At 45.5% G+C, this 24,878-nt stretch overlaps 2 protein-coding genes across 3 annotated transcripts in view; one reads left to right on the top strand and one right to left on the bottom strand.

Annotated features, from left to right (window-relative positions):
- The first annotated feature begins 4,763 nt into the window (after positions 1-4,763).
- The window catches only part of SERPINE3 (serpin family E member 3), a 30,189-nt gene continuing 10,074 nt past the window's right edge, over positions 4,764-24,878 (top strand). Inside the window, exons 1-5 of the mRNA XM_068526644.1 lie at positions 4,764-5,019; positions 9,790-10,023; positions 11,877-12,086; positions 14,041-14,239; positions 20,925-21,025. Coding sequence (XP_068382745.1) covers positions 4,764-5,019; positions 9,790-10,023; positions 11,877-12,086; positions 14,041-14,239; positions 20,925-21,025 — 1,000 coding nt within the window. The remainder of the gene's footprint in view (positions 5,020-9,789; positions 10,024-11,876; positions 12,087-14,040; positions 14,240-20,924; positions 21,026-24,878) is intronic.
- INTS6 (integrator complex subunit 6) overlaps positions 14,539-24,878 on the bottom strand; it is a 109,435-nt gene continuing 99,095 nt past the window's right edge. The window contains exons 19-20 of one of the 2 annotated variants that reach the window (XR_011071000.1): positions 20,216-20,372; positions 14,539-14,903 (exon numbers count right to left, since the gene is read on the bottom strand). The gene's annotated coding sequence lies outside the window, so the exon portion shown is untranslated. The remainder of the gene's footprint in view (positions 14,904-20,215; positions 20,373-24,878) is intronic. The other variant, XR_011070999.1, reaches the window with a different exon arrangement.

Genomic DNA, 24,878 nt, shown 5'->3' with positions numbered 1-24,878 from the left:
GACATAGAAAACAAACTTATGGTTACTGAAGGGGAAAGTAGGGGCAAGGGATGAATTAAGAGACTGGGATTAACAAATACACACTACTATATATAAAATAGATAATCAGCAAGGACCTACTGTATAGCACAGGGAATTCTATTCAATATTCTCTAATAACCTATATGGGAAAAGAATCTGAAAAAGAATGGATATATGTATATGTATAACTAAATCACTTTTCTGTACACCTGAAACTAACACAACATTGTAAATCAACTAAACTCCAATATACAATAAAATTAATTTAAATGGAAAAAAGATGATTTTAATAAATGGAAAGACATTTTATAGTCTTGGATGGGGTGATTTAATATTATTAAGACATTAATTCGTTCCAGAATAATCTATAGATTCAGTGCCATCATAATCAAATTTTAGTTGGATTTTTTGAAGTATTTAATAAACTTACTTTAATATTGATTTGGAGTAATAAAAGTCTATAGAAAGCTGAATCAACATTGAAAAGGAATGGTAAGGAAGAGGAACTTGCCCTATTACATAATAAGATACATTTCAAAGCCATAGTAATGAATACAGTTTGATAGAGATAAATGGACCAATGGAATGGAGTAGAGAGCTCAGAGATTTAATAAATGAGAGAAGGGGCCTACAAATCAATGGGAAAGGATGATTTGAATACATCAAAATTAAGGATTTCTTTCCAACAAAAGACATCATGAAGATAGTTAATAGATAATGGACAGAAAAGGAGAAGATATTTGTAATATCCAAAATTGACAAGGGATTTATACTAGACATGGACTGCAAACATAAGAAAAAAAAACCCAACTACAATATAGAAAAATGGTAAAGGATATGAAAAGGTAATTTCAGAAAAGGAAACACAAAAATAAGCATACGACAGCATGCTTAAAATCATTGGTGATTAAAAAAAAAAAAATCATTGGTGATCACCTAAATGCAAATTAACTCAATGAGATACAATTTTGCACCTACTACACTGGAAAAATAAGAGAGCTGGGAAGTACCAAGTATTGGCAGGAATGTGGGATGTTGATGGAGTATAGATGGGTTTGAAAGTGATTTGCCTTATAGTTTATGCCTATAAAAAATCAGGTTGTGAAAAATTAAAAAGGTGCTGCACCTCATAGCTGCCTGTCTATGGGAGATTCACCATAGCATCCCTGGTGAATGTGGGCAGAGTGGAAACACATTATGAGCCAAGAGAGTCTGGGCTCTCCACCAAATGTCTTGGAATCCCACAGCCATGAGGGGTTTTAAGAGCCTCGTGGCTCCTGAAAGACACCACCAGGACTGTGGCAAAGAACATGAGCCTTGGCATCAAGGTGGCCCTACGTTCAAACCCAGCTTGACCTCTAACTGTGGGAACTTGGGCAAGTACCTTGAGCTCTTTGAGCCTGTTTCATCCTCTCCAAAATGGCGATAATAATACATTCGTCATAGGACTGTTGTGAGGATTCATTGCAATTATGAATCGAAAGGATATAACAGAGTACTTGGAACACAGTAAGCACTCAATAATGTTCACTATTTTTGTTGTTATAATTATGACAAATATCTTCAGGAATGGAGGCTCCCTGAGCAGTGTAACCAATATCCCAGCAAGGCAGAAACAAGCATGATAACCTCGGCTTAAATGGTCAGAGAACAAAGAGACTTACCCAGGTTCACAGCTGAGCACACACACAAAAAATTGCTGCCCATCTTTCATTTCATTCACACTTTGAAATGTTTAACCTACACAGGAAATATTTTTTGTATGTTAATTTCCCTAGTATTTTTTTCTTGAGAATGTAAAAGCAATTTAGAATGATACATTCTTAGAGTCAGGTAGGAAGGAATGCTCCCAGAAGTCACACAGCTAGACTTTTTCGAATTTGGGAAACCTTTTCATAAGCATCTCCCCAACTCCACCACTGGCAAAGAGTGAATCAGCTTCTGCTCAAATAATTGCAACCACGGGGAACTCACAGCATTGGGAGACAGCCCTTGCAAGTAACCATGGTCCTCCTCATGGTTGGTTCTTTTTCTTAAAACTGTCAGTATCAACATCAAAAGTCTGCACTCAGGGAACAAGAATGTAGGTCCCCTGAGAGCTGAGCCCAGGTCGCTGGTTCACTGCCACATCCACCAGACCTGGCACAGTGCCTTGGAACCTAGCAGGCAAGTAAGAGCTACTGGATGGATGGATGGATGGGTGGATGGATGGATGGATGGATGGATGGATAGATGGATGGATGGATGGGTGGATGGATGGATGGATGGATGGATGGATGGAATGCCAGCTCTGGATGCTGTAGAATAAGTTATACATATTTATTCCCCCATTATACTACAACTTAGAGTTCAAAGCATGCAAAAATGCACTATATCTACATTAAAGATTTGGGGAAATTTCATGTGAAACAGTTCTAGAGCTGTAACTATCCTAAGACATATAAACTATTCCAGGCTTGAGTGTCAACAATTTACTTTAAAATGAATTACCCACTGATTACAAGGGTGTGAGCAGTTGTCAGATGAAAAACAGTCTCATTCTTTTTCAAATATTAACTCTAAGAGGTGCCTGAGAGAAAATTACTAAATCTTCCAAATCTTCTTCTTTTCTTTAATCATTAACAACATATAACCTACAATGTATTTTGTACTTAATACAATGCCTAAGACCTTAACTGAAATGTATGCAATTCTGAATCGGTCACAAGGACAGACTTTGGACAGAATCTGCTTATTCTTTCCCAAAATGTGCATTCGCTTATTGACAACATGGTCTCTTTCTCAAACTGAGTCATCAGATTTATTAACTGTTGTATCTGAGAAGAACAAGATTGTTAATAGTACTTATAATATTTATTATATTACATATAAATAAGTGCATTCACTTTTATTAATAATAAATAAGGCAAGTCACCCTGTTCCAAACTGATTGTGCTATATCTTGCATTGGTTTGTTTTGTTTTTTTTCTTTTTTGCAGAATGCCATTTGCTAAACGTTTCAAGTCATGCCCAATGACTGATTTATTGTTTTCTTCACAGGAGGAGGGGAGAAGCATTAGGTACCTGGTACCCAGCAAAAGCCCTAATGGCAGAGTTATCAGTGAAATTCCTCAAAGTGACAAAGGGCTAGATGAGGGGTCCCTTGCTGGTACAACCAGGTCACAAGCCTAAGAAGGCTTGACGGGTATGGCTGGCTCCCTCCCCAGGGCCCGCTCTCTTTCCGATCTGGGCTTGGCTGGCCGGGCTGTGCTCCTTCCCCTGGCTCTCTGCGGGACCTCAGGCTCCAGGAATTTGGACCGAGTGGTAGAGACATCGCCGACAGAGACGGCAATTGCCAGCTTCCTCCCTATGCTGTCTTGTGATTCAAAGCAGATTCTGCTCCACTTTTTTAAAAGGGGAGCACGTTAGCGCTGGAGACCCACAAGAACAGAAACAAGCAAGGAAACTCTGACAGTCCCATACAAGAGTCCGTGAGTAAACAGCTCATTTGCGGTGAACCACGGCTGGGATGCGGTCACGGGGAGCCCAGGGGCATGAAGGTCTGGTTGCTCTGTCCCTGCGGGAGGTGATAGGAGCTTCAAGAGCACGGGGAACTGGTCATTTCACAATGACCCTGGGCTGGGAGCCTCCACCTCCAAACACACACACACAGAAGGACCCCCACGTCCACGCACATCCCTCCCCCTGAGATGCCAAGTCATCCAGGCACTGCCTTTGTGCTTGGCTACAGGATGGAAGAGTTGAGAAAGAGAGGATGCTCTTCCATGTGGGGCCTTTATCTGAAATAAACACCTTTGAGTCCAGTGGCTTTACATGCAAACTTCTCATCCTCACATGACTTTGGACTGGGCCTCTCTCACACCAGTCCTGTCTGACGCCAGAGTCAGACAACGTAGCAGAAATTGCTGCTGGCTGTCTGTGTAGCATAGTCACTGAAAACACTTTTTGCTTTACCTTCTTTTCTTTGCATTAATTTCCAACTAATGCACTCTCTTCCTCGAAGGGGTACATTTCTATAGTAGGAGTTATATTTGTATCATTCTACTCTCTGTGAAAGTGTTCTTTTTTATGAGAATAATTCACATCATAAGAATTCTGATATCCTAGGTACAATTAGCTCATGGCTCGATATTTTAATGTGCATTTATATTCCCAGTATTTCATGTACCACCCACGGGAGACCAGGACTGGAGTCACGGGCTTCTTTCTATCCTCTTGTTTTCTGAAATGAGCCACTGAGCTCTCTAAACCTCATTATCTCTATATTTACAGTATAATAACAGCTACCTTGTAAGATTGTTGTAATGATTAACTGAGAAAATATAAAGTCCTTTTTAACATAGTATATTCTTTGTTGTTACTATTATTATTAATGATAGACACGGCCCAGCTATAAGCTAGCTAAGTACCAAGAAAAATGAGTAGGATGTACTTCTTACATTTATTTTCCAACATAATGGTTTGCTTCTGGTCTGACCAGAGCTTTCCCCAAGGTCACACATGTAGTAAGTGACAGAGCAGGCCTAAAATCCAGGCCTTCCAACGCACAGTTTGGTTTCTCAGTATTTCTAATGCAGACACAACAGGATACAGTGAAGCATCCCGTGCGGGTGGCCAGGGGCGGGTAACAAGCCAGCTAAGTGACTGTCACCCTCAGCCTGTCCCCGCGCCCGATGCCTGCTTCTCTGCAGGATGGACCGGCTCCTGCCTCACTGGCACCTCTTCCCTCCACGGCAGGAACCATGAGGTCTCTCCTGCTCGTTCTCTTCCTCCTTCATGCCGGCCCCCCTGGCGGAGCCAGCGACCTCCCTGAGGACCTGACGTTGCTGAGGACGGAGCTCGCGCTTCGCCTCTACCGGATCGTGGCCACAGACGGCAACCGAACCAACCTGGTCCTCTCCCCCGCCGGCGCGTTCATCCCTCTGGAGCTCCTGCAGTTCGGAGCCCAGGGGAACACCCGGAGGCAGCTGGTCCAGGCCCTGGGGTACACCGTCCACGGTAAGCGGGCCGCTGCTCCCCCTACCCTGCTGTTCACGCCCACTGCCCTGCTCACACGCACCCTCCTCCCGCTCAGGCTGCCCCCGGGCAAGTGCATAGCAGAAGGCATTCAAACTCTGCATCGTTACTCCAGATGATTTTTAGGGTTCCCTCTACCCTAGGTTTGGTGGCAATTTCTCAGTTGCATTTCACAAGCCCTTTCATAGTGCTTACTAGGTGTCAGGATGTGCTTGAAGCACTTTACAAATATAATTTAATTCATTGTCCCAACAACCCTATTGAGGTAGGTAATTATCTCATCAAACCTATTTTAGAGATGAGCCTAGTTAGGCACAGAGAGTACAAGCAACTTGCCCAAGGTCACACAGCTAGGAAGCAGCAGAGTTGGGACTCAAGCCCAGGCTGTCTGGCTCCAGAGCTCGCGCTCTTGACCAACCTGCTTTCATAAATCTGTGACTTCAAGGCAGGGCCATACCTACCAACATAATTCTATGATTATGGGCTTCAGAACAGCTGAAGTAACAGTGGCGGCAAGAGTCTCATGAATGCCAGGTCAGCCACGCCCGGCCCACACTCAGGGTCTGGCAAAGCCTGGCCTTGGTCCCAACCTCCCAACTCCATACAAACACAGACACTCGTGCACACAGCTTTTTCTTCTCTTAGAATAAGATCCCAGTAAAAAAAGGATGGGAGCTACAATTGTATAAATTAATACTTTTTAGAAAGCGCAGGAACTAATACCAAGACAGTCATGGCGAGAGCTTCCTTTGAGTTGGAGTCTTGAGTTGGCAAGTAAAGGTGAGCACTCCAAACATCAGGCCACAGGGCACCAGCTGTGGGTCCTGTCCCCCTCCATCCATACCCTGTCCTTTGCCAAAACAATTCTTGTGGGCCTGCTGGCCAACAGACAAATGTGTTTTCTCTCTGGGGATAAGTGAAGACAAGCATAAGTTATCAAGCTGAATTTTCCTCAGCAAGTATATCACGGAAATGCACGTATCCATGGAGTCACTCTTGGATAGCCACATTAGATTCAGTGCTACGCAATCCATCAAGTACTTTTGAGCTCCTGCCGCGTGGGCTGGTATTATGCCAGGAATTTAGCAGCCAGGTATGTAAGGAAACTGCTGAACACAAAAGCTCGGTCTCATAGGAACGATGTGCATAGAAACACATTCTAACACAAGGCAGTGAGTGTACTTATTTGAAATAAGTTAGTACAGGGAAGGGAATGATTTATTCCACTGGCAGATCAGGAAGGCTCCCCAGAAAACATGACACCTGAGCTAGGTTATGAAGAATAAATAGGAATATGAAAGAGGGGCAGGTATTTCAGCCTTGAAACAGATTCTCACACAAGTCAGGGTTAGGGGGAAAGTGAGAAATGCGAGCGCAGTTACCCTGCAGAGAAAGAGAACTGATGACAGTCAATTCTTTGTTTACAGGGACAATCATGGTACCTGGTTAACCAAATATGATGATTAACAGGGTTTCTATAGAGCCCATTCAAGAATTACCAAACTTCCAGAATTGCTTAATGGTCAGACTCTGTGGAACATAATCCCACCTTTTTTTTCCTTACTCATAAATGGCTTCATTATCTTATGGAGCCATGGTTAATCATTACAAACAGGAATGTGCTGCTTACAGAGTTCTAGTCTATAGAATACCCCTGGATTTTTGTTTGCCACAAAATTGCTCAGAGAATCACGTGCGTGCTGATTGAAAGACAACCTGCCACTGCCCACCACCCCTGCCCTGGCCCAGCCTTTCTTTTACAAGTGGGTGCAGACCAGGAACATGAACCCACGGTCCAGGGGCTTGGGGCATTGTTCCCGTCTGATCAACAGAGATCCAGCCAAGTTCACAGTGGGACCCACGGGCCCTGTCTTCTCACTGACATCCAGCCAATAGGTGACCACCAGCAGCTCTGCCAGGATCCCCACCTGCTGGTGCTAAAGCACAGCATGAGTTTCAGAACAGGCACCAGTGATATCCCCCCAAAATACCTTTGTTTCCGCTGCATTAAACACACGATTTCCCAATGGTCCAAGTTCGAGGCATTTCCATTGCTTTTCCAGGTAGATTAATAAAGAACGCTTTACAGCTTTCTATTCATCACAAGAATGATGCTGGGAACAGCAGCCTCAGAGAGGGAGGTAGCCTGGCCTCTGGGTAAGAATCTCGTTTTATGATGCATATGGACTCACTTTTACAGTCATTATGTCGTTTGGTCCTTATAGAAACCACATGCAATCGCTAGGCCTCCTAAAGTCCCCATTTTACAAATGAGACAAGAGGTTAATGCTTTGGTAAGACTCAGCTCACCCAACAGGCAAGTGGATTCCAGTTCCAGATCTTCTGACCCCCGTCCTATGTTCTTTCCTCAATGCTTTAGCCCCACTGTCAACTACTGAGCAGTTGCAGAAACATATCTAAGCACCTTACCTTCTTGAGTTTTCACCAGACTCATCCTCATCACTCTCTCAGCTCAACCAAACCCTTTGCACACCATCCGAAACTTAACCCTCCTTAATCAGCATCACGAATTGACAACTGAGAACTTTATATACATTAATCTTACAATCCAGAACCCCTCCCCGCCGCCCCCGGATTCAGCGTCACATTCAAGACGTTCAGTTCAGCTAATGTACTGAGAAGGAAGGCTCTTTCCAAGCTGGTCTCTCAAATGAGTTCAAAGGCTGGTCTGCAGCGGGACTCGGAAAATACCATTTCTTCTAGCACTCTCCTGCCACTCTGCGCCATCCCAGGGACCCTCCCTTCAGACCCTCCACACCTCCCACTGCATTCCTGATCTACTGCAGCACCCTGGTTTCCCTCCTTCTCGCTCACCATTCTGTTAGAGCCACCCAGCCCCTCCAGCAGGAAGGCCAGCTTTGTAGGAGGGGAGGAGGAGGAGAGAGGAATTGAGGCAGCAGTTTCAAGGGCTGGGGCGGAGGGGGGAGCCATTCGTCACCACTCACGTCCGTCCCTTTTGCCCCATTACAGACAAGACCTAGGAAACGCAGCAAAACAGGAGGCTTCGTGAGGCTCTCCCGAGCAGAGGCGCAGGCTGTTCCCAGCCCACCTGCCCTTCACCAGAGGGTGGGAGTAGGGGGGTGACGCCGGGTAACACTGAGCAAGTTTATTAATTTGCCTGAGCCCCAGCTCCCTCATCTATACACGAGATCATAATTGCACTTAATTCACAGGGTTTTAGAAAGGGTTAACCGTGATCATGCATGTAGAGCATTTAACAGTGTGAACACCGTCAACCTTCAGTATCTTTTATTCTGACGATGTCTGTTCATTCCAGCAGCATCTAGAAAAGCACTTCCAATGTGCTAATGGTAGGGACAAAGCAGGCTCAGGTGGGGACAAGATTTCTCAAGCCTCTTGACTCTGCTAATTGGACGTGCCTGGCTAGAAGGACAGCTGGTCCTCTGGGCCAGAGAGGGTGAGAGGACAGAAAGCTCTGTGACCATCCCCTAAGGTCACGTGACACCAAGGACCACAGAAATGTCTCCGTTCTCCCCTGCAGACAGTCTACATTCTACAGGGACATGATTCCATAAGTACTTATGACCTTCCTCAGTAGAGGAACATCTGATGGGTATTTTTTTTCATTCATGGCTTTTCTCATTAAAATAAAAAGCAAGCACTTGAGTAGCAGCACAGTTGTAGATTCTAAGAAGCAGCTTTGGTAGCGAAAGTTCTGTGGAGTAGAATCTGCCCACAACCCCGTTCTGCAGGCTGGTGGCTGGGGACCCTGGCCGGCGTGTATTCTGGGTGCCTGTGTCCCCAGAAGGACTCTGGCCGGCACGTCAGGGGTAAGGGGTCTGCTGCTGCCTCTTGGCCTGGCCTCTGTGACATGAAGGATGGGACATGGTGTGGACGGACCCCCAAGCCAAGACAGAGAGTCACTCTACCTGGCGCCCGGGGAGAGCCAGTAGGGGCAGGGTGGGGCAGGAATAGGGCGCAAAGCCTGGGTGTCACAGGGGAGATTTGTGGGAGCCACTGGGCCATGCCTAAGACAAAGGGGAGGCCAGGAGGACAAGGGAAGGGCCGTGTTCCAGAGGCAGCCTGCCTGGGAAGGGGTCCTGACTGCTGGAAAAGCCCAGCCTGCACGTGTCAGGAGGATACTCAAGTGTGTCGTGACTCAGCAGCAGGCGAGAGGCCTAGCTCCAGCTCCAGATGCCCAGGGCTGGGGGAAAGAGACCCGCAGTTGTGAACAATAGCATGAAAAAGAAATCCACTATTGATTATGGAGAGAAGGAAGCAATCTCCTGTGTAAGTAGTGAATAACCAGAAGTCCAGCTGCCATCAGGAAGGTGGAAACCATCGACTCTCTCAAATGCCTATTATTTCCTCAACATTCTTGCAGGTTCTCGCTGACATGAATAACGGGCTGTCTGCTGGGGCTCAGGGGGACGAGGGAATGTAGCACTGGGCTACATTTCTGACTCAAGATGTTTGGGAAGCATAGTCTCTGGGAGGTTGGTAGTGTTTTTCTATTTGACTTAATCCCAGCCTGATTTCTTTCAAATCTAGCATGGTTTCTTCCCCCTCAACTTTTAATCTGTGGATCCAGGCTAATTCCTGAGCAACTTAGCTATGACTTTACCAATTTGACTGTCTATGGTGGATGAACCGCGGGAAATAAAGAGTGGAGCCTCTGGGGTCCTATTCCCATGCAACGTGCAAGCAGAGCTGGGGCTAACTCCTCTCTTACACTCACCATTTTGATTGATCCCAACATCTTTTTTGCAGACCCAAGGGTAAGAGAGTGGCTTCGAGCTGTTTATGCCGCGCTACCCAGCGCCAGCCCTGGCTCCAAGCTGGAGCTGACCTGCACCCTCTACGTGCAAACGGGGATGCCACTCGCCCCCTGCTTCGTGGAGCAGGTCTCCCAGTGGGCCAACAGCAGCCTGGAGGCAGCCAACCTCAGGGAGCCCAATGGCACCACCATCCTGGCCAACGGATGGGCCCCCAGGCAGACCACAGGTAAAGGAAAACCGTCCACCTTGATGAGGCTAATGGCGGAGGGCTGAAGAGACAGGTCCCCCCCCACCCCGTTACTCATCAGAAGCCAGGCGACGGGTACTCAGGCCGCCCTCAATTGCAGCAGAAGCTTGTCCTGTTGGCAGACCCTACCCTTGAGTGAAGCAAGGCTCACTTTTGGTCCCATTCTGCCCCTCCCCCACCCCCAGAGACACAGGCACAAACGCAGGCACGCGGCACACCCAGAAGGGCGCTCTTCAGAGCCTCCCACCCCCAGCCGAGCCCTGCAGGCTTTGTTCCATGCAATGCCCCCCAGATGTGTTCCCACTGAGCTCTGTTCTCATCGACAGCTAACTCCCTTCATAGCAAGATGCAGTAGGAGCCCCAAAAGTGGTATCTTGGGAATTAATTTAGCTTAAGGAAATACTTGTGTGTAATAAGATGTTTAGCCCAGTATTATCAAAGAAGACTGACAAATAACCTACCTGTCCAGCAATTAGGGATGATTCAATGAATTATAGCACCTGCATATCATGCAGCTGTAATTACCATCAGAGATGACGAACATCATTAACATCTACTGAGTGCTCAGTTTATTTATCTAGCACCTTCTAAGTGCTCCGTGCCTATTAGCTCAGTTTCCCCTCACAGTAATCCTAAGAGCTAAGTGCTATTATTGTCCCCATTTTACAAACGGAGAAACTGAGGCACAGAGAATTGTGCCTCCTGCCCTGCACCCGCAGAGCCAGGATTCTAACCCAGGCAGTCTGGCTCCAGCATCCTTGATGGTTACACAGAAATAGGGAGAACGTTGAAGACCCAGTGTTTAAAAGACAGAACAAGGAATACGACGTACTTTACGAATTGAGAACAATATGGATGCCGGCAGGAGTGCAGAGTTAGAATGCCGACGTTAAGATCTTTATTGATGAGGAGGTTTCCTCTCTTTCAGTTTTCTCCAACGTTCCACAATGTCTTTCAATTTACTTAAAAACGTTTAACTCCCCGTTGCAGCTGTTGTGCTGCGGGGAGACGCAAGGCCACGGTTTGCTGCTATCAACCCCGCGGGTAGGGGTCGGAGCGGCGCCGGGGAATGGATGGTCCTCCAAGAAAGAGGGGTAGTTGGTGCCCCGAGACCGGGGCCAGGCTGCTTGCTTGGGTTCAAATCCAAGGTCTCTGTCTTGGGTAACTGGGCGGATGGTGACTTTGTAGCTCACAAGTATGTGACCTTGAACAGCCTGTCTGAGTCGTGGTGCCCCATCTTTAAAGCTGGGAATAACAATAGAACTGGCAGGAGGAGTTGGGGAGGGTTTGCTACAGCATTGAAGACAGAGCCTAGCACAAAGTGTGTGTTTAGTAAATGAATAACGAGCTGGAGCAACATGGCGCCTTGGGGGCGGGGCGGGGGGGCAGCCCGCTCCTCTCTCAGGCAACGCGCGGAATTTCAAGTCCGTGCCCTGGACGTTGTTGTGTAAACACAGGCTCTGCCAGGCATGAGGCCCAGCAGCATTTGGGGCCATGGGGGTGGGGGGTAGAGGCGACACCGTGCAGCGTCTCCCATCACAGCGCCCAGTCCCTCCCAGGGGTCTGTCTGAGCTGCGCAGGCCTCGCGCTTCCTGGGAACCGGTCCCAGCCGGAACACAGCCGGAACACAGCCGGTACAAGCCAGAGCATCCCAAGCTGTTCGGAAAAAAATTAAAGCATGGTCTCCAACCACAGCTCGTTGCAAACACTACAGTTCCACAACTAAGTACCAACAAGCAAGCTACAAACCCAGTTTCGGGGATGCCTCGGCACCCGGGAGGGTGTGCACGCAGGCGCCGGCGTCACAGCGGCGCTCCGCTCTCTGCTCGCAGGCGAGCGCCCCGCGGGCTCCACGTGGGAGCAAGGCGGCGGCGGCGGCGGCGTGGGCTCCGCACAGCTGGTGCTGGTGAGCACCGTGTCCTTCCAGAGCGCCTGGCGGCACCGGTTCTCCTTCTCGGACACTCAGCTCCTGCCTTTCACCTGTGCGCGGGACGTCGTCCTCCAGGTCCCCATGATGTACCAAACGGCCGAGGTCAACTACGGTGAGCCGCGAGAGCCCGGGAGGGAGCTGTGAGGGCAGGAGGGGAGGCCAGGGCTTCGCTCTGAAAGGATGGGGCTGAGCATCCCTGCGATAGCCTCGGCTGTGCGGGGCCCACGGAGGAAGGACAGACAAGGGAGCCGGAGACTCTGAGGATAGTGAGGGAGCAGACGGGGAAGAGAAACCAGATTTCATGCCTGGCCTTTCCTTCTGCGCTGAGTGAAGGGGGGAGTTAGTGTGAAACCAAGAATGTTTGGGCAAATCCCTTCCCCTGGCAGGCACTCCCGTAAAATGAACACCGGCCTCAGCGTTCGGGGCTGAGAAAGGATGGAAGGTTGAGAGTCCAGTCTAGAAGGTTCTCGAGAGCATGTCCACCCGAAAGTGCCACTGGCCTGAAATACCAGGGTTCTCTGCCTGCCCACCCTGCCCACTGTCACTCATCCCCCTCGCGGTGGAAGTACGCCAGGCTGCCCCCCAAACCAGCAGACTGGTGTGTGCTGTGGATGCTCTGGTGGGGCCCCAACGAGGCCAGGGGGGGAGGGACCCCGCTGCCCATCCCCCGCTGCCCTGCCCCCTCCACACCTCCTCTCCCGGCACCCCGCCAAACCCTGGTTTGCAGGCTCAGCTCCCTCTGGCTTGTGGGACTAATTATGTTGTTATTCACTAATTAAGCCAGCGAGACTTGAATCAGTGTTTTAGGAACTTTGGTGTTTAGAAAACTTGCTATCATCCTGGTTTGATTCCATACAGGACCCTTGTGAGTTCTCAGGGAATTTATTCATTAGTTTATTCAACCAATACTTATTAATTGAGGTCAAGTAAGATGGGAATGAAAGAACGTCTATTGAATAAGTAAAATATACCTTTACAGCGGATTGTAGTTCTTGCTCCTAACACTTTCCCGTCGCTGCTGTGACCCAGGCTGCTTGATCTGTCCGCTGGGCGTTGGCTGGCAGGCAGGCTCTGAGAGGCTCTCGCTCTCCCCAGCGTACAGTGCATGGTGGCTGGCACATAATGGAGGCTGAGCAAATATTTATTGAACAGATACAATAAGGAGTATGAACCACGCCCCTGTCTTTCCCCACTGATCCTAAGATTTTGCCTTAGTGACCCGCCAACTCAGCTGTCCCTCGACACTAAGGCCCAGGCCTCCCGGTCCTCCCAGGGAAGGGATCAGGCCTGGAGCTCCACCCAAGACCGGGGCTGCCACAGACCGCCAGGTCTCCCCAGCCCAGCTGGATGCTGCATGTTACTTGCCCATCTTGCCCTGTCACTGAGTCTGGCCACTGCCTCTGCATTCACCAGCAACCCTCGCTGGGTCTTCTGATCTCTGGCCATCTGGGTCTGCTGCCACCTGCCACCGTCCCATCACACGCTTCTGAAACCAGGCTCTGCCCAATGGCCTGGACTTGTCCTCAGCCAGCCATTGCCATTGCCCACAAGCTCCCAGCTGTCCATCCTGAGACCTACAGGGTACAAATTACAGCAGGTCAAATCCAGCCCGGACTCCTGTTTCGTTAGGCCTGTGCAGTGCTTTCGAAATTGAGACATTTCCCGTGACATCTGGGTTTAGAGCTTTTGTCGAAAGATAGGAAAATGTGGCACAAAGAGCCTGGGTCCTGACATGGCCACAACAAGCCAGGATTGGACTGGCTGCCCCTTTAAGACAGGCTCTCCCGTGTGCCATTGTCCCCACCCTGCCCAGCCGCTGCCGGCCCTGGGACTCCAGCCCCATGAGAATATCTTAGAGATGTTCTAGGTCTTAGGAGTAGAAAAGATGGCCACAGCTCCCCACAGTCTTTGGCCTCAAACTGCTCCCTGAGGAGGAGGTGGACACCGTGTTTGTTAATAAAATGCATTGTTTGCAGTTCTGTGAGCTGGCCCTTCCCAGGGTCTGGCACTGTTTGGTTCCCTGGGCTCCTGGGACAGAACTAACCCCCCATCCGCTGAATCCCCAGGCCAGTTCCAGGACCCCGCGGGCCATCAGGTAGGGGTGCTCGAGCTGCCGTACCTGGGAAGTGCGGCCAGTCTCCTCCTGGTGCTGCCGAGAGACAGAGACACCCCACTGAGCCACATTGAGCCTCACCTCACAGCCAGCATTCTCCACATCTGGACCTCCAGCCTGAAGAGAGCCAGGATGGACGTGTTCCTGCCCAGGTGAGCAGCTGCGTTGTCCTGACGGGGGGACTCTGCAGCCTGCTCCAGTCAGCCAGACCTGGAACCCAGGCGGCCTGACTCGAGGGTCTGTACAGTTACCTTGGAGGAATGTGCCCTAAATCTTATCACATCCTAAGAGTATACAACCATCATTTTCAAAACCAAAGAGGCAAGATCGCTTATGCAGTTGAGCAAATACAGATATAATTCTGATCTGAAGGCAAATTAAAGCATACAAATTCAAGACTTTAAGTCCTTGTGCTGAAAGTTTTATTCTTTCTAAATAAAGGTGAGCCTTTCTTCAAGAAAACCCAATGGGTACCAATACAAACTCCAATAGGTCAAAAAGTTAAATGATGGTGCTGGATTTTGCTTCTGCAAAACAAAACCTATTTGCAAACCTCATTACTTTACAAAGGATTCCTCAACGAACATCTTTAAATGATAAGCTTCTCCGGAACATTTGAAATCAGAGTAAATGCATAATTAATTTGTAGACCAGCATTAAGCAAGAAAATTATCCGAGGGCTCATTTGCAGCGTGTGGATTCTTCGTGTGCCTTCCCACTGGCCGCCTTGGGCTCCTCCACTGACCAGGCTGTCAGCAGCGCTGAGCCAGAGGCCTTGGCAGTGGTCCCTCGAGGAGTTAAAAATAAGTCCAGGCACTGGAACAAAAACACACAGAGACCCAGTGAGTGAAGGGCCAAGGTCTAAAGTGGGATCCGGCATAGCGAGGGCAGAAGGTGAACTACTCTCTAAGACAAAGCCTGTCTCTCCAAGCGAAATATTTAGACCCCAAATCAAAGTCCAAAGACTGGCTATTTCAACAGATCTCTCTGGCATGGAGCAGAAACAGCCCTGATCTTTCTGTTATGTTTGAGAGAAGCTCAGCAAAGGAAGAAGAGCGTTCAAGGCTAAAAGTGGAGAGAAGATGCAGCCAGGTGCAGGAATTTGCTACAGTCTTTTTGAGCATATGAGGCAGATGGCTGGCCTTGTCCTGGAGCAGCTGATATAAGGAAGAGGCCCCAGGGAGGTACCTAGCTCCACTGCGAACTCTTCACTGGTGCTGAATCTGCCTTTAGAACTTGCAAACCCTTGAGGAATTATCCTAAAAAACTTTGGAGGACAGAGAAGGGACAGGAAGGCAGAGGTCATAGTAACCCACGTATTGCTTCACACTTGACCTCATCCAGATTAAAAAAAAAAAAAAAAAAAAATTAATCTCCCTAAGACTGCCTGCTGTCTGAGAAGGATAGGAGATTTTAGGGAAATAAAACTCCCCTTCCCTTTTAGGGCTATTTCACAAGCAAAACTAACCAAGTTTTAAAAAAAACTAGCTTTAAGCCCTTTATGGAATAAAGAAAGAAGTAAAAACTATTTTAGGTCTAGATTTGGGTACAAAACTTTGGACCATGGTAGACGCAAGTCAGCTTTTGGGCAAGAATTTTCCTCTAGTTCCACAAATCATTGATTCATCACTTAGTATGACCTGCTCTAAAGTCAGCCTGCATATTTTACTTAGTAAGAGCAAAAACTTGGGCACTCTATGGGTAGCCAGGCAAAAATTGTATGGCAATGACGTGTGCCTTCTGGTTAAACGTCACCAAACAGTGCATCAGTAGATTCTGGATGAATTATGATATCTACCTTCCAAAGTAAACTTTTATTTATAAAGAAATAAAATAGAATATATAAGGACTGTCAGTCTTCATTAGGAACATTATCAGACCAAAAGAATAATCAAGAAAACCCACAAGAAAGACTAGTTATGTCAAATATATATTTGTTTAATGAGTGAAACACTTAGTTTTTAGGTCAGCCAAGTGGGAAGCCAAACAATGAGCATTTTTTTCTTATATTAGACATGATATGTGCATCTTCTTAAACCCACCAGATCTCACATATCCCAGATGAGTTTGCCCTTCCTTCCAGGAGCTGCTGATCGTCATCATGTGTAGTTTGTGCTTTTCTGAGGGTGTTTTCTTTCTTTCTTTTTAAATTGAGAGATAATTCACGTACCATAAAATCCATTCTTTTAAATGGATTTACAATTAAAGTGTACAATGCAGAGGGTTTTAGTACATTTGCAAAGTTGCGCAACCATCACCACTATCTAATTCCAGAACTTCGTCATCACCTCACAAAGAGACTCCACACCCTTTAGCAGTCACTCGCATCCCCCTCGCCCCAGCCCTAGGCAGTCTGCTTTCTCTCTCTGTGGATTTGTCTTTTCTGGACATTTCACATAAATGAAATTTTGCAATACATGGCCTTTTGTGTCTGGCTTCTTTCACTTGGCATAATGTCTTCAAGGTTCATTCTTGTTGTAGCCTGTGTCAGTACTTCATTCTATTTTATGGCCAAGTAATATTTCATTGTGTGGATATACTACATTTTATTTATTCATTCATCCATGTATAGACACTTAGGTGCCAAGACACTTTCTGGCTTGTTTCTGTTTTTTGGCTGCTACAAACATTCATGTGCACATTTTTGTGGCTATATAGTTTCAATTATTTTGGGTATACACCCTAGGAACGGAATTACCTGGTCATGTGTTAACTCTACACTTTACATTTTGAAGAACTACTAGGCAGTTTTCTAAGTGGCTGCACCATTTTACACTCCCACCAGCAATGTACGAGGGTTCCAGTTTCTCCATATTCTTGTCAACAGTTGCTATTGTCCTTTTTTTTCCTAAGACCCTCTTCATGTTTAATGGGTACAGAGTTTCAGTTTGCGATGATGAGAAAGTTCTGGAGTGGATACTGGTGATGATTGGACAACAATGTGAAGGTACTTAACACCACTGAATTATACACTTAACATTGTTAAAAGGGTAAATTTTATATAATGTATATTTTACCATAATTTTTTTAAAGGCCCCTCTTTATGGAGGCAAGGGAGATAGGGAAAGGGAAAAGACTGCCTTCCCAAATTGTGGATTAAAAAGTAGGGATGTTATAAAGCTTGCACTCAGGAACCATGTCGTTATTCTTAGTTATATTAGTCAGGATGCGTTCACCTCCTCTGCCCTTCGGCAATGCCCTCCTCTGTGCTTTGGCCTCCTCCTCAGGCTGGGGGCAAGTCGCTGCAGCCTGGGTGACCTCACAACTGTGTGTGACAACAGCTGTAGGGGGAAGCCCCTGTCTTTTTGATTAGAGCCATTATGGCACGTGAAGTGGTCTCTCAGTCTGACTTTCATTTATATTTCCCTAAAGACTACTAATGTCAACAGTCTTTTCATGTGCTTGTTGGCCATTTATATCTCTTTTTTGGAGAAATATCTGTTTGAATTCTTTGTTCATTTTTAAATTGGTTATGTGTCTTTTTATTGTTGAGTTACAATCGTTCTTTCTATATTCTAGATACAAGCTCCTTATCGGATACATGATTTGTAAATATTTTCTCCCATTTTGTGGGTTGTTGTCTTTTCACTTTCATAATGGTGACCTTTGAGCACAAATGTTTTTATTTTGATGAAGTTTAATCTATTTTTGTTGTTGTTTCTTGTGGTTTTTTTTGGTGTCATACCTAAGAAACCACTGCTTAACCAAGGTCACATAGATCTATGTCTATGTTTTCTCTAAGAGTTTTCTAGTTTTCACTCTTATATTTAGGTCTTTGATCCATTTTGAATTAATTTTGGGTATGGGATGAAGTAGAGGTCCAACATCATCCTTTGCATGTGGCTCTCCAGTTGTTTCAGAGCCATTTATCGAAAAGCCTATTCTTTCTTCCCATTGAATTTTCTTGGCGCCTTTGTCAAAATCAATTGGCCATAAGTGTATAGGTTTATTTCTAGACTTTCAATTTTATTCCATAGGCACAAATATCTATACTTTTGCCAGTACCACACACACTCTTGACTGATTACTATAGCTTTTTAATATGTTTAGAAATCAGCAAGTGTGAGTCCTTCAACTTTTTCTTTTTTAAGATTGTTTTGGCTATTCTGGGTCCCATGCATTTCCATATGAATTTTAGGATCAGCTTATCAGTTTCTGCCAAATAAACAGCTAGAATTTGGTAAGGATTTTGTTGAATCTATAGATTAATTTGGGGAATAATTGCTTTATAACAACATTAGGAGTTTCAACCCATGAACACAAGATGTGTTTCATTTTATTTAGATTTTGTTTAGTTTCTTCCAACAATGTTTTGTAGTTTTCAGTGTACAAGTCTTGCACTTCTTTCATTAAATTTATTTCTAAGTATTTTATTCCTTTTTGATGCTATTGTAAATGGGATTTCATTTTCAGATTGTTCATTGCTAGTATAAAGAAACACAGTTGATTTTTGTATCTTGATCTTGTAACCTGCCACTTTGATGAACTCACCTATTAGTTCTAATAGTTTCTTCTGTGTGTGTGTGTGTGTGCGTATTCCTTAGGATTTTCTATATACAAGACCAAGTCATCTGTGAATAGATATACGTTTACTTCTTTCTTCTGATTCTGGATGCATTTGCTTTCTTTTTCTTGCATAATCGCCCTGCACACCCTTCAGTACAGTGTTAAATAGAAGTGGTGAACATCCTTATCTTGTTCCTGATCTAGGGGGAAAGCATTCAGTCTTTCACCGTTAAGGATGATGCTAGCTGTGGGAGTTTTATAAATGCCCATTTTGAGGTTGAAGAAGTTCCCTTCTATCCTAAGTTTGTTGAGTGGTTTTTGATTTTATGAAAGAATTCTAGATTTTGTCAAATGCTTTTTCTGCATCTCTTGAAATGATCACGTGGCCCTTGTCCATTATTTCATTAATATGGTGTTTTACCTTGATTGATTTTCATATGTTGAACCCACCTTGCATTTCTGGGATAAATCCCACTTGCTCGTGGGGGATTTATATGTTGCTGGATTCAATTTGCTAGTATTTTGTTGAGGATTTTTACGTCTATATTCATAAAGGACACCGGTCTGTCGTTTTCTTGTGATATCCTTGTCTGGTTTTGGTAAAGGGTATTTTTTTTAACTCAACATATTTTTGTAGCATTTCTTCTGGACTGGCCTTCGTAGCCATGCAAAAAACAAATCACTGTCGTCTTTCATAGTCATACCTCGCTTTTACTATTGTCTTTAGGTACTAAAAATGATATTACCCAGTTTTATCACCTACCATAACCTCCATACTTGGCTTCAAATGTGCCTTGGCTCTTGCTCAATATCACTGCAAAACAATAAAACCACAGTGGTAACAATAAAGTGCATGAGCTTCACTGGGCGTTGTTCTGAGGACTTTACAAGGACTGTTTCATTTAATATTCACAAAGTTAAGAACTAAGCACTAGTATTAGGCTCATTTCACAAGCAAGGAAACTGAGGCAAAGAGAGGCAAAGTAACTTGCCCTGGGTCCCTCAGGTAGTAAGAGGCTGAGCCAGCTCTCAGACTCCGGCACTGGATTCCCAAGTTCATGTTCTTAACCACTGTGTTTCAGCATTGAGAGTTCTCAAAAGAATGCAGTTTAAGGAAGAAAATTTCAGAAAAGGTGATCCAAAATTTTTTTGAGAACTATCAGCATACTTAGAGAAAGCTTGTGCCTTTTTTTGAAACTATTGAACAGATTCAAAACACACATATATGAGAAAATCTGATTCCTTTGTTTAAAATATTGGTTACATTGTCTTGTATGGCAGTGAAGAACTTTGATATTGTGCAGTATTTTTATTCTCCTGCAAGTTCCACATGGTTTATGGAAATGACCATCTAAATTCCATTTTGAACTTTTTTATTCTCAAAGAAAAATAATGTCAGCCGTAGGTTTAAAGGCTCCTTCAACGTTAAAGTTTTAAATGCCTTGCCCTTGAAGAAACATGAGGAAGTTGGCATGCTGATTCTTCCCGCTCTCGGGACTTGCTAGGAAAACCAAAGACCCACGTTGCACACAGCAAACATAAAAATATGTTGTATCAAAGATAAACACATTAAATGAGACACTCTATCAATTGGCAGTTAGTCAACAACTTCTTTTCTGCACCTACTGTGTGAGAAGCCACCCGGGATGCGAGGTAGTGAAGTGTAGACGCCAAGAGCACAGGCTCCGTGCTCAGCCTCATCTGAGTTGAGCTCCATCAAGTACTCAGGACGTCCTCTTGGGCCGGCTTCTTAAACTCTTTAAGCCTCAGTTTTCTCATCTGTAAAATGAGGATAATAATAACATAGTTACGTGAAGATGAAATGAGAGAACACACCTAAAGTACTTGTTGTAGTGCCTAGCACATGGTAAGCACTCATTAAATATTAATTATTATGAGGAACTAAAAATTGACCAGCCTCTCTTCTCAAATAGTTTACAGTATCATAAATAACAGTAACAGGAAGCAGAATGTTCTATACATCGGAAGAGTAGAACAAACAAAGTGTATAAAGGGGCCTTAAGAACTGACCGTTACAAAACAGCTGGGGAAGAGGAGGGGTAACAATTGAACTGAGCTTAGAGGAAAGGTCTCAAGGGAGACCTGGAAAAAAACAGCAGAAGCAAAGGTCCAGAGCTGGGAGAGAGTGCTGTGTGGTCAGATTAGTCAGGGGGTCGGGGGTCTGGGAAGGAGCAATGACAGATGAAGCTGGAAATGAGCCTGGAGATCCCTGACTTTCAGGTGAGGGGGTTTGGTTGTCATGTGATGTGTATGAACGTCCACTGAGTGAGAATTTTAAGTGAAAGTTGACGGTTTGTTTTTGTTTTTTAGGTTTAGGATCCAAAATCATTTCAACTTGAAAAACATTTTATATTCCTGGGGAGTTACCGATCTCTTCGACCCACTCAAAGCTAACTTGAAAGGAATTTCAGGTAACACCAGTTCTTCTTCCAAGCTTATTAGCATTGTGTTTAGGGCAGTTTTTAATCAGTAATCATGCACTGATTAAGGGATTCTCATCTACAGAGCCTTCAGAGGTAAACAGCCAGAGTTAACATCGTTTAAAAGAATTTAAAAGAATGTTTTGCTTTATATAAGAATTTGTTGCTTCAGATAACAGATTTGGGTTGGACTTTGTTGAGGAGGGGGTGTTTCTTGAGACCACCTCTAAGCACCGTTTTCGGATGCCACCTTCAGAGTAAAGTCAGTGACCACAGGACACAATACAACTCCCCTCCTCTGCCCGGCATGACTAGGAGATGGCAGAGACATTGGTGCAACAGAGCCCTTCGTTCTGACTTCCTGCTGTCCTGCTGGCCTCACGGTCACTCTGTTTCTACCTCCCCTCCCACCCTTCCTGTACCTCTCTGTCCTCTTCTAATGAGCTAACCTCGGAACTTACCCTCATCCATCCGACTTCCTTTCTTCAAATTACTCATCCATCTACAATCTTGCCTTAAAATGTCCTCCCTCCCAGAGTCTATATTCAATTTCTTGGCTTGCAGTAGACAAGCTACTCCTAATCAATAGGATCTGTATTCACGTTATGGTCTGACAGACTTACATCTAATGTTACAAGAGAGTGGAATGCCAGAACCTTATCTTCCAGAATCCTCTCAGGAGACCACTGGCTAAACTATTGCCAACTCCAAAGGCTCAGGTTCATTTCTGCTCTGGATGGTAAATTATCTATACGAAGATGACACTGGAGCAGGCATAGCCATTGGCCTTGATGTTTTCCTTGCCTGATGAGCTTGTGAAATCTCTGTTTTGAATGCTAGAACCTCACAGCACAGATAAGTTTTCTAAAGGCTTGCTCAGATTTCTTTAAGCAATCACAGAAAAACATGGGAGTTTGGTCCACAAGAGAAGTCTCAGCTTGGGCATTAGATGTGACCAGTTAGATGGCACATCAAATAAAACACAGGAGGAAGGATCTATTCTAGATTGTTTATAATCCACCAGCTCTGAACTCATTGCCGAAACAAGCAAAGAGATAAGCAAGGTGATAGTCCAGTTTGGGTACAGTGCCCCAACAATGCTTGGCACACAGTGGATATCCAGTAAATACTGTTGACTTCATTGAATGACTCTACCAGAAATTTTGCCTGGTGACACAGACATAATCTAGCACTGCCAGGAAAAGAGGAAGATTAGAGCAAAAGGATGAGAAGCAAGGAAAGAGCAAGGGATGAAGAACTTGAGTGCACTCTGTCTTTAATAACCTGCAGAATCCAATCACAGTATCTTTTTGTGGCTCTGGAGCTCAGCTATGACATTCCTGTTTTGATCATCCTAGTTCAAAACTTTGGGGCCGTTCCGACCTTTTCTTCCACACCACTACATTCAAGTAATCACTGTGACTCACTGCTTCTTCCTGGTTCTCAAACCTCTCTGCCTTTATGTCTTAGAAGTGCATCCTAAAATGCAGTCAGTTCTATGTCCTCAAACAGGACTGAGCTCAACCCACATCGTGCAGCTCCCCTACAGGTAAAGACTTCTGAGGCCCATAGCTCCTTTGATAAGACCTAACAAGCAGCCTAGCTTTAAAAAGAACCTTTTAAAATACCTAACCTCTTGCTTTATAATGCAGTTAAAGCCTACTTATATTTGCTCCAATCAGCAGAAATATAGGCTCATGGATCTGGCTTGTTAAATAATTATCAAGCAGTTACCATGCGCTAAGTGGGAAGCTTGCATGCATGTTTCCTACAGATAAAACACCTCTACCTTACAATCTTCTCCCATAAAGTTCTGTTCCTCTAATGCAGGGGTCACCATATGATGGCCCACCACCTCTTTTTATAAATAAAGTTTTATTGAAACGCAGCCACTCCCATTCATTTACAAATCATCCGTGGTTGCTTTCCTGCTATAATGGCAGAATTGAGATGTTGCAACAGACGCCACATGGTCTGCAATGGCTAAAATATTTAATATCTGGCCTTTTACAGATAGAGTTTGCCAACTAAAATATTGCTTTCCAATGCTGTTCTTTAAACATAATCAAAAGATGAGTCACTTCTGTGCCCGAGTAAGCTGTTGACTTAATTCTGGAGACATGGCCACTGAATCTCTCTAACAAATCGTCGTATCATGCCTGAATGGGGTATCCACCACCCACCTCACATCTTACTTGCGGAAATGAAATTCTTTATCATATAGCAAAGCATCAGCAGAGAGCTCGTCAGAGAGTAAATGATCAGAAAATGCCGGCCTCCCATCTTACAATTAACAAAGGGTTGCAAACAGTTTTGTGCTATTGATGGAAACTAAACAACCACAGGGAACATTTGGCTTTTTCTTTCCATTTGGTTCCAAAGCCCAGAATCATTTTACTCAAGTTCCCCTTCTCCATTTAAAAGTCACTCATCTCTCCTTTCATGGCATCAGATCCTTTTTTGGCTGCATGAAGAACTTGCTTGATATCATTTCAAGGCCCAACTGAGACCAGGGTATAATTTTCCTCCCAGACAACCTTGACACTACATGTTATGAAGCTTTTAAGAATAATTCCAGTTTCACTTACACTAAAGACATCAGCTAGAGATACCCTTTTTGAGCAATCCCACTTCCTATAGGATCAGCAGGCTTTGATACCAACCCATGCTTCCTAATCCAAGAAATACTCCTTGTGCACCAACTTGAAACTTTGAAAAAACTGTCTTATTCTTGACTTTTATAAGTGAATAGTTTTCAATCTCTGCTCATGAAGAAGTGCAAGTTCCCTGTTACTATGATGTGAATGAGGAAACCACCCACAGTTGTTTGGTTGTGTACTGAAGTTAACTTATGCCATACCAGATGACTGGGCAGAGCTGCAGTAGGTCATCAAGATGGCAATACAGGTCATTCCCGACTTCAGTCCCTTTCTCAAGAAGACCAACTAGCAACTAACCATAGACAAGTCACCATTGTGGAAATACTCCCACCAGGGGGTGAGGCTGAAGCACCCCTCTGAAACACAGAGACTGAGAAGGACCACATTAGAAAGCTAAGAGGAATGGCTACACTCTGACCACATCACCCCTCCTCCAGGCTGACAAAGCACTAGGTCTGTGGTTTCTCCAGTGGGAAAAGAGAGCCCAAGGTAGACATTCAGTGTTGCAGAACACATCCTGGTAGGCCCTCTCAGGTCTCTGATCTCAGGGAATCAGATAAGAGATGGAGAAGAGGGGCAAAGCTTACAGCAATCGGCACTCAAACCTTAATAGACCATATTGCAGTGGCACCTGAGCAAAGACCCCAGCCAGCAGCAGTGCCCATCTGCAGAGCCAAGCCAGTGGCCCCATCTGGCCAGAGGGCTCAGTTGACAGTTCTGTGATTTGGGTCTCCAGTCAAAGGGCCATACTCCCAACCCACCCAGGCAGGAAAGCAAATTCACAGCCCAACCCAACTGCCAAGCATAGCCTCAAGTCCTGCTCATCCAGGAAGCCTGGCCAGAGAACCCAGATAGCCAGGAAGCCTATCCTACAGCCCTGCTTGGGCAAAGAGCCAAGCCAGATGGCCTGCCCAACTGTTGAGCATAGCCCCTGACACCATACAACCAGGGAGCCTGATCAGTGACTCTGGACGGCCTTGGAGCCCAACCCATGGTACAACCAAGCCAGATCCCGGCCTGTCACTGCACTTGGCACAGAGCCCAGCCAACAGCACCACCCAGTTGGAAAATACGGCCTGAGACCCCACCTGACCAGGAATGATTGCAGAGCCCAGCCCATAACTGCCCAATCATGGTATCCAATCAGTGCACCATCCTGCCAGGGAACACAGCCTGCAACCTCA

Source organism: Eschrichtius robustus, chromosome 18 (genome assembly GCF_028021215.1).
Source record: "Eschrichtius robustus isolate mEscRob2 chromosome 18, mEscRob2.pri, whole genome shotgun sequence".
Lineage (NCBI taxonomy): Eukaryota > Metazoa > Chordata > Mammalia > Artiodactyla > Eschrichtiidae > Eschrichtius > Eschrichtius robustus.
This window is presented reverse-complemented; position numbering and strand designations above follow the sequence as displayed.